Source organism: Rasamsonia emersonii (assembly GCF_000968595.1).
Source record: "Rasamsonia emersonii CBS 393.64 chromosome Unknown ctg1118621760748, whole genome shotgun sequence".
Lineage (NCBI taxonomy): Eukaryota > Fungi > Ascomycota > Eurotiomycetes > Eurotiales > Trichocomaceae > Rasamsonia > Rasamsonia emersonii.
Window position 1 is genome coordinate 1 of NW_013562761.1, and position 8,718 is coordinate 8,718.

General features: G+C 50.9%; 5 protein-coding genes across 5 annotated transcripts; 3 read left to right on the top strand and 2 right to left on the bottom strand.

The window, feature by feature from the left end:
• Window positions 1–942, bottom strand: T310_8426 (Kynurenine 3-monooxygenase; the record flags this gene model as incomplete). Its single annotated transcript, XM_013468787.1, has 3 exons — window positions 1–250; window positions 306–616; window positions 825–942. Coding segments are annotated over 3 exons (679 nt in total), but the record flags the coding sequence as incomplete, so codon positions are not given.
• Window positions 943–1,377: 435 nt separating this feature from the next.
• On the top strand, window positions 1,378–2,698 carry T310_8427 (Methionyl aminopeptidase; the record flags this gene model as incomplete). The annotated part of the gene is made up of 3 exons (XM_013468788.1): window positions 1,378–1,428; window positions 1,519–1,920; window positions 2,000–2,698. 3 exons carry the CDS (start codon window positions 1,378–1,380, stop codon window positions 2,696–2,698), a joined length of 1,152 nt encoding a protein of 383 aa, XP_013324242.1.
• A 614-nt stretch (window positions 2,699–3,312) lies between these two features.
• Window positions 3,313–5,243, top strand: T310_8428 (uncharacterized protein; the record flags this gene model as incomplete). Its single annotated transcript, XM_013468789.1, has 6 exons — window positions 3,313–3,495; window positions 3,562–3,819; window positions 3,878–4,022; window positions 4,075–4,108; window positions 4,168–4,714; window positions 4,860–5,243. 6 exons carry the CDS (start codon window positions 3,313–3,315, stop codon window positions 5,241–5,243), a joined length of 1,551 nt encoding a protein of 516 aa, XP_013324243.1.
• Window positions 5,244–5,570: 327 nt separating this feature from the next.
• On the bottom strand, window positions 5,571–6,900 carry T310_8429 (uncharacterized protein; the record flags this gene model as incomplete). Its single annotated transcript, XM_013468790.1, has 6 exons — window positions 5,571–6,111; window positions 6,262–6,332; window positions 6,493–6,540; window positions 6,577–6,653; window positions 6,712–6,721; window positions 6,835–6,900. 6 exons carry the CDS (start codon window positions 6,898–6,900, stop codon window positions 5,571–5,573), a joined length of 813 nt encoding a protein of 270 aa, XP_013324244.1.
• Window positions 6,901–7,647: 747 nt separating this feature from the next.
• On the top strand, window positions 7,648–8,718 carry T310_8430 (uncharacterized protein; the record flags this gene model as incomplete). The annotated part of the gene is made up of 2 exons (XM_013468791.1): window positions 7,648–8,453; window positions 8,564–8,718. Coding segments are annotated over 2 exons (961 nt in total), but the record flags the coding sequence as incomplete, so codon positions are not given.

An 8,718-nucleotide genomic window follows, 5' to 3' on the forward strand; every position in this document is an offset into this window, starting at 1 on the left:
GGGTTGCTGAGTGAGCCCCGTCTGCGCCAATCAAAAAGTCAAACTGCACTTCGATTTCCGATGCACGTTGGGACTTCGGTTTCGACGAATTGTTTGCCCCCTCCGGTACACGACGCTCAAACCAAGCTTTACGGGCCCGAAAATCCGCCCCAGTCAGCTTGTAATTGAAGAACAACTTCACGTTTGGGGTCCTGTCGAGTTCGTCGAGAAGTGCGTTGTTCAGTATTGCTCGATCCACAGAATTGATGGCCTAGTCAAAGTCAGCCTGTCGACTAGTGGGTACTAGGGCCGTATCGAGCACAAACCCTGCCATGGACATCATATGCCTGGGCCGCCTCCCATAGCTTCCCCAAGGCATCTTTTCCGTGGATCATTCTTCCGTACATCGGGATTGCATCGCGCAGAATTGCATCAATGACTTTCGTGTGTTCTGAGCGCTTCATTGCATTGATTCCGCGTTCAGAAAGAGCCAGATTGATCGACTTCGTGAAGTTCAATGGAATGGTTGAGGGGTCACGGAGATCTAGGAATCCAAATGAATACCTGACACTCAAGACAAATGATGATGGATTTTTAAAAACAGAGGTAAGCAGAAGGAAAGGCCATAGTCCCTGGTCTGAAAGGACATGATTTCATACAGCCATTCTAACGAGGCAAAACAAACAAACAGAGATAGGGAGAGAGAGAGGGAGAGAGACATGTCTAGAATGTAGAGCAATTTTCTTAAAGAACCAGAGAAGGAACGGATAACAAACAGTTCCAGAGAATGCATGGAGATCATGCGGATCCATGCAGAATCAAACAGACACTGCGGCACAACGTACCTCCACGTAGTTCGTACAGTTCGACATCGTCACCACGAGAAGCAGCGTAGAGAGCAGCCAATGACCCCACAGGTCCGGCGCCAACTATGACGACCTTCTGTTTGGAAGGGCCAGCCATGGTTGGCAATTGTGCTTCCGTCATGCAGCAACAACTGAGTTGGGATGAAAGCTGGGTAGCACCAGCACGGAGAGTTTGTGGCTGGAAGGCTGATAGTTTATATGGATAAGGTGATTGTTTCACTTATCGGGTGATCCGCGCTTAGCGGCTGGTGGGCGGGCAGTGGCTGGCGAGCCGCACGGAATGGGAAGAACGCGAAGCCGACCCGGTTCGGAGATTGGAATTTCGCATTTCTCCATTTCTCGCCAGCCCTTCAGACTGGAGATACCTACGCGTGGTTTTAGATACATTCTTCAATCGAGTTTCTTGTCAGATTTATATTACACCTGATCGATCTCCATCCTGGTCATGGCAGCTGCGGTTACAACGCGGAAATGCATTGGCGTCGATTGCCAGAATGAGGCGGGGAACCTGCAGTGCCCAACCTGTCTGAAGATGGGCACTGACAGCTTCTTCTGCTCCCAGGAGTGCTTCAAGCGGAGCTGGGTAGGCTTCCTGGTGCTACCATAAGGTGCACTCGTTGCACCCTCGCCTTTGAAATCCTATTCCCTGAACGCTGCTGACTTGGCTGAATAGAGCTCCCATAAGGTCATCCACAAAACCAAGAGTAATTTCCTCACCAATCTATTTCCTCCAAAGGTGGTTTCTGAACCAGATCCAGCAACGGGCACCTACAACCCTTTCCCAACGTACCAATTCACTGGATCGCTCAGGCCGGTCTACCCTCTCTCCCCGCGAAGAACGGTTCCGGCGTCCATCCCCCATCCTGATTACGCGCGCGATGGCATCCCACGATCGGAACAGAAGTTCGTCGGCCGGCATAATATTACCATTCTCAATGCGAAAGAACAGGAGGGAATGAGGAAAGTCTGCAGGCTGGCAAGAGAGGTGTTGGATATTGCTGCCCGCGCAATAAAACCGGGAGTGACGACAGATTATATTGATGAGATCGTACACAAAGCCTGCATAGAGCGAAATGTGGGTGCACTTCTCTCTATCCATCACACACACTCTTTTTTTTTTTTGCTCTTTTCTTTCCTTTTTGAATACCATTTAGCACCATCCTGCTGACTGGATCAAGGCGTACCCCTCACCGCTTAACTACATGCATTTCCCTAAATCAGTTTGTACCTCGATCAATGAAACGATCTGCCACGGAATCCCCGACCAGCGGCCGCTCGAGGATGGCGATATCATCAACATCGATGTCACCTTATATCACGGCGGCTTTCATGGCGACTTGAACGAGACATACTATGTGGGCGATAAGGCTCGCGCCAATCCCGATGCTGTGCGGGTTGTCGAGACGGCTCGAGAATGTCTGGACAAGGCGATAGAGATAGTCAAACCTGGCATGCTCTTCCGGGAACCAGGCAACGTGATTGAGAAGCATGCCAAGAGCCGCAACTGCAGTGTCGTCAAGAGCTACTGTGGACACGGCATCAACCAGCTGTTCCACACGGCGCCAAACATTCCTCACTACGCAAAGAACAAGGCGGTTGGCACTGCGAAGCCGGGCATGTGTTTCACCATTGAGCCCATGATTAACCTCGGCACTCATCGGGATAAGACGTGGCCGGATGACTGGACTAGTGTGACGGCGGATGGATCGCTCTCAGCCCAGTTTGAGCACACGCTTCTGGTGACTGAGGATGGCGTCGAGGTGCTGACAGCTCGGCTGCCAGATTCTCCTGGAGGGCCGGTCCCCATGCCAACGACAGAAACTACCCAGCCAGCAGAAACGACGTCGGCATGAGATCCGTTGGGAAGGATTGTTTTCTTCATAAGCGCAAAAAGGTTGAGGTATCAGCGTCTGAGCGTCCAGTAGATAGTCTCTATTTCTTACGCTGCTTTCCTGCATCCATGACATCTGTATACCCACATTACTTGAGCGATATACTAGAATCAGCGATGCAATTATGTGATCTGACAGAATATCCTATTTTTAGGATGTTACAATATCTTTTAAGAGATACGGATGTCCTAGAGACCGCTTTTTCATAGTCTTACTGTCAAAGAATGCCAAGACTAAATCGGGTTTTAGACTGCTTTAGAGTGTACAATTTTTATAATCATGCCAGGCTAACCATTAATCATGCTCGGATATACTTCCGATCTGATTATTTTATCAGCGAATTCGTCCGTTGTTCCCCGCCCGAGATGGTCCTGATTAGTCACAGCGCCGATGCCTGCGGGGCTCCTACAGCGTGCTTTTGCGCCAAATGATGCCAATCTACTAATAGACTCATTATCTTTCATATCCTCGGGTTTCTGGCCGCCGCACTCCGAGTCTGCCTTCGCTCGCAGCAATTGGAAGGTCACGAGTGCACCTCAGGACAGACAGCGTCGGCCAGCATCTCGAGGTCAAAGATGTCTCCGTCTTCAGTGAGCAATGCGACGGAGACGACGCCGTTGCTGCGTGACCAGACAAGCAGTAATGGCTGCATCTCCGAGCCCCAGCCCCAACTCAATGCGGCGAGGGAAGCCCAATTCCAGGGTGCTCCGGAAGTACAGGGTCAGATCAAGTATATCTTTGCGGCCATCTCCATGGGGGTACGTTTATTTCTCGCCTTGCCTGGATTCATATGGAACTTGTCAGCTGACCTTGCATGCTTTCAGATCTTTCTATCCGCCGCAGATCAGACCATTATCATAGCAAGCTACGGCAAAATTGGAAGCGATCTGAACGCTCTCAATCTCACCAGCTGGATTACGACCTCGTATTTCCTTACCTTAACCTCGTTCCAGCCGCTATACGGTCGATTGAGCGACATCTTTGGCCGGAAGGCATGTCTGCTCTTTGCCTATGTCGTCTTCGGAACGGGTTGCTTGTTCTGCGGCCTCGCGCAGGATATCAAGCAGCTCATCGCTGCACGAGTATGTGGACAGAACGCGTGGGATCAATTGACTGCCAATGCTGAAGCGTCTTGTCTAGGTTTTCCAGGGAATTGGCGGCGGGGGAATGACGACTGTCGTCAGTATCCTGATGAGTGATCTTGTGCCCCTGCGAGATCGAGGCCTCTGGCAGGGTATTATTAACATTATATACGCCACTGGCGCAGGCGTTGGCGCACCACTAGGTTCGTTCTTGTTGTCGAATTCTGCACGGAGCTATTAGTTGACGATTCTTAGGCGGTTTGCTAGCGGATTATATCGGCTGGCGGTGGTAAGTCCTGGACTGATTTCCATATGTTACTACCCGAAGTATTGACCGCAGGGATATAGGGCCTTCATTGGGCAAGCGCCTATCTGCCTCGCGGCGTTTATTTCGGTTTCTCTGTTGCTGAAACTGCCAGTGAAGGACAAAGGCGACTGGCGCGCGAAGCTTCGCCGCATCGACTTTCTGGGTGCCGTCATCCTTGTCACAGCAGTGTCGGGCTTCCTTCTCGGTATGGACCGAGGCAGCAACGTCTCCTGGAGTCTCCCAATCACCATCGTTTCTTTGAGTGTCTCTGCGGTGTTGTTTATTGCGTTCGTCCTAGTTGAGATCTATGTCGCTGCGGAGCCGTTTGCTCCGGGCCACATCATCTTCGACCGCACGCTCGTTGCGTGTTATGCGTGTAACTTCTTCAGCTTCGGAGGCTGGCTGGCTGCTCTTTTCTTTCTGCCGTTATTCTTCCAGGCCGTGGATGGTGTTTCAGCGACCATTGCCGGCGTCCGCCTCATCCCGCAGGTCTGCGCAGGCGTATCAGGCTCGTTGTTTGCCGGTTTCATGATGCGGTGGACTGGAAAGTTTTATTGGATCACGGTGTTTGCGTATGGCCTCTTAACAGTAGGCCTGACGACGATCTTCCTGTTCGCAGGAGCCATTGTCAACACACTGCCTATGATCATCATCGGTACGGTGATGTGTGCTTTTGGGAATGGGATGGGTGTCACCACCACATTAATCGGCCTGAGTGAGTATCTCTTTCTAGGTGAAGGAGAATCAGATCACTAATTCCGATCTTCGATCAGTCTCCAACGCTGCCCCCGAGGACCAGGCCGTCGTGACCGCCTGCTCGTATCTGTTCCGTTCCCTCGGATCGATCATCGGGTTATCCCTGTCGGCCACAGTCGTGCAGCAGATCCTCCGGGAGCGGCTACGGTCCGCCTTGAGGGACAGCAAGGACATCGACCGGATCGTCCAGGGGGTGCGACAGAGTCTAGAGTTCATCAAGACGCTGGATCCGCAGATCCGCGACATCGTACGGCGCTGCTACGGTACGGCTACCAACCTGGGCTTCGCCTTTATGATCGGAATCGTTTTCTTTGCTTTGTTTAGCAGCTTCTTCATTCGCGAGCAGAAGCTCAGTCGATAGAGGAATATTTCTTTCTTTCTTTCTCAAACAAAAAAGTTCTATTGGCTTGCAGATTAAATATACCAACGTTCACAGTGCAGACAAATCACGTGGGATTAGAGACAGACATCCTCCCTTTATACCATTGCATCATATATGAACCCTCCTGTCGTTATCTTGTATATATGAAGGATAGATAGAGCGAAAGAATGAAAAGAATCTCGAGCCAATGCGCCCACTTCGTCTTGTCTTTTGCTTGCCATTCCTGGTCGAATCACCAAGTTTCCAAACGCCGACAGAACACATCTCAAGACTCCAACCACATACGCATGTACTCGGTAAATATCCCTACCGCAACACCAACATCCAGAAATAGGTCAAAACGGCAACAATCGGCACAATCGGCAACCCATCTTGATGATGACGATGCTGCCAGGGTAACGTCGCTCCCCGTATCGCAGCATTGCTGGAGGCAGGGAAATTGCACCCCGTCTGATACGCCCAAAGCGTCCCATTATCCGCAGCCGTATCATTACTGGCAGCAGCAGCAGCAGCAGCAGCAGCAGCAGAGGCGTTTCTACCACCACTGGTCAGACACTGCATGAAAAGCGACGTCACTATTCCGGAGTCGGCATTGCTGAGGGTGGTATTATCGACGCCTTGGAAATAGCTGCTCGGGATCTCGCACCATTCGAGACAGCCATTGTATATCTGCACGGGGTTGGGCGCGCAGCACGACGCCCAGATGTCGCGGTGGGTGGTGTTGTGGTCGTAGACGATGGAGCAGTAGGGGATGTTATCCTGGTTGGGGACGGAGGAGACGCTCCAGTCGTCGCATTGGGGTTGGGATGAGTTGGTTGTCATTGTTGATTGAGATGTACAGTATGTACTGTAGAGATTGAGTGATCGGAGATCAAACTATGGTGGTAGTTTCATGCAGGTAGGAGGTTGTTATGTGTACTGTACTGTACAGCCACCCTGGCTAGGCAGAACTCAGGCTGAATCAATTCACCAATTAGTCCAATGCGATTGACCATACATGTAGTTTAATTCGACTACATGACTCAAACCCGCGTTGGACGCCTGACGCCTCTGCTGCCTCTTGCTTCCCTATATAGAAAGTCTAATAGTCCATATATAAGTATCAGATTGGATTAAAATCAGCCCAATTCCCCCAATATTAAGCTCTTTAACTTACCCAAGGCCAAATTTATAGACAGAATACATATGAAACCAGATCTGTAATAAGATTTGTGCGCTCCCTTCTCACATGGCTATAGCTTGTAACTTTAAACTTCCCGCCTAAAAGTATACCTAACTAGGTACAGTACAGTCGTACATATCAGAAACAGACCTGTTTAAAAGGGGGGGGGGAAGCATATTGTTCTGTTTCATCTCCTTTTCTTTCTTTCTTTCTTCCTACTACTGGTCCTATTACTCGTGTAGCAGATCTTTTTGTTGTTGTAGAGCACTGCTTTTTCTGAGTTACCACTTCTTGCCTAGCAATAATATATTATTTAATTGCTTTTATTATTATCAAACTAACTTCTGATAGATTCTTTTGTTTCAAACAACAATGGTGCTCTTTGGTGCTTTGGTCACTATGGCATACTGTCGGAATAAGATCTCTATAATCTATGCAAGCTGGTTGCAACTTGCGATCATGATGCAAAAACATACTGGTCTTTTAAAGTCCTGTAGCTTTGCTTAGTGCAATGGTTCTTAAGGTAGTAGCCCCATGCCCAAGAATAACTCTTCTATGGGGTTGGAGTGAGAGTTTTCTATTAATATTTTACAACGTTGCTTGTCGGATGAATAACTAATCCATCCTATCGCCCTGTCTTATTTGCTTTATCTCTTTTGTGCTTTCGTTTCTGAGAAGTTTCCTGTTTGAACACTGTTATATGGTTTCTGATTATAATTATAGGAAACTCACCATGCAATTATTAAGAACAAAGAAGAGGAGCAACAGATAAATTGATTTATCCAAAGTAACGGCAACTAAATAAACAGCTAGTTTATTCTTTCATTTCCACAGGTCCTCTCGTGGCCATGTAGTCTGTTTATCTCAGGGCTGTGGTATGCCTGAGTAATCTGGCAGAAGCGGGCGGACTGAAAGGCGGTGACGGCGGAGGCGTGGAGATGTTCCGTCTCACCTCCGATCTCCAGGTTGAAATTGATGGCAAATCAATCAACGCAACAACACGCGTCAAAGGCTTTCTCACCAAGTTGACGCACCTTGCATGCGCGGATATTCTTCTATCTCCTTTGATCCACATTAGCCTCAGGGTGAACCAAACTGCAACTCGCTCCCACGACCGATGCTAAGTCCATAGGTCGTCTGGCATCCGCCAGCCAGCTCCAGAGCTAGCAGGTACACCATCTTCCTTTCTGCTTCGACCATGCTTTGATAGATCCCCCCGTCATGTCCGAAGCCTCGTCAACTCCGGTGTCGTGGTCGCGCTACCGCCCCGTCCTGTACCTCCTCACCGGCGTCACCGCGGTCTATGCGCTGATCTACATCCACTCCGCCGTCGTTTCCTCGTCGCAGCCCTCAGCTCCCTTACGTCGGCGCAATGCCGTCCGTCGCAGTCGCCAACCGGATTATGGCTTGATGAACACGCCCTCCTGGAGGGCCATCCATCACCTCGAGCAGCTGGAACGTGAGAATGGCGCCTACGGGACCTTCCGCATCGAGACCGAAGATGGCAGACGGGTGGAAAGTGGTCTGCTCCCATCCTTGTTGGCGACCCGCGACCAGCTGATGGCGGAGGTGGGTATTCCTCCCGGTCATGCGGAGCGTATGCGCGAGATGATGGAGGATACCTTCTTGGAGTCGTTTTTCGCTCTGGACTTCCCTCCCTCGCACACGATCCGGGAGGGCTCGAGGGAGTGGGAATACCTCGTCGCCGAGCTGCATCGCCGCGGCATCTCTCGAGTCAGCATTGTAAGAGCCATACAGCGATTCAACGCTGATCAGAACTACGGCGAAGAGCTTCGTCGTCGCCGACAGAACGGAGAGAGAGTGACGCTGGCCACGCCCACTCCTGCTCCCGCTCCAGAGCCGTCGCCCCAGGAGCAACCGGCCCCCGACGGTGGTGAAACGATGCTGGACGACCAGAGCATGTTCTCGTGGCGTGAGGGCAATAACGATGGATCTCCTACACGCGAAGGGCAGAATCTGCTCAACCTGCTGTACCACATCGCTGAGGACCAGGCGCGGCGGGATGGGTATATCCATCGGGGGGTGACGTGTAACAGCTGTGGCGCGATGCCGATTCAAGGCATCCGGTATCGATGTGCCAACTGTATCGACTACGATCTGTGTGAAACCTGTGAAGCGATGCAGGTGCACATCAAGACACACCTGTTCTACAAAGTCCGGATCCCCGCCCCGTTTCTCGGAAACCCGCGACAGTCCCAGCCGGTGTGGTATCCGGGAAAGCCCATGATGTTGCCGCGCAGTCTCCCAAGACCACTGGCCAAGCGTCTGATC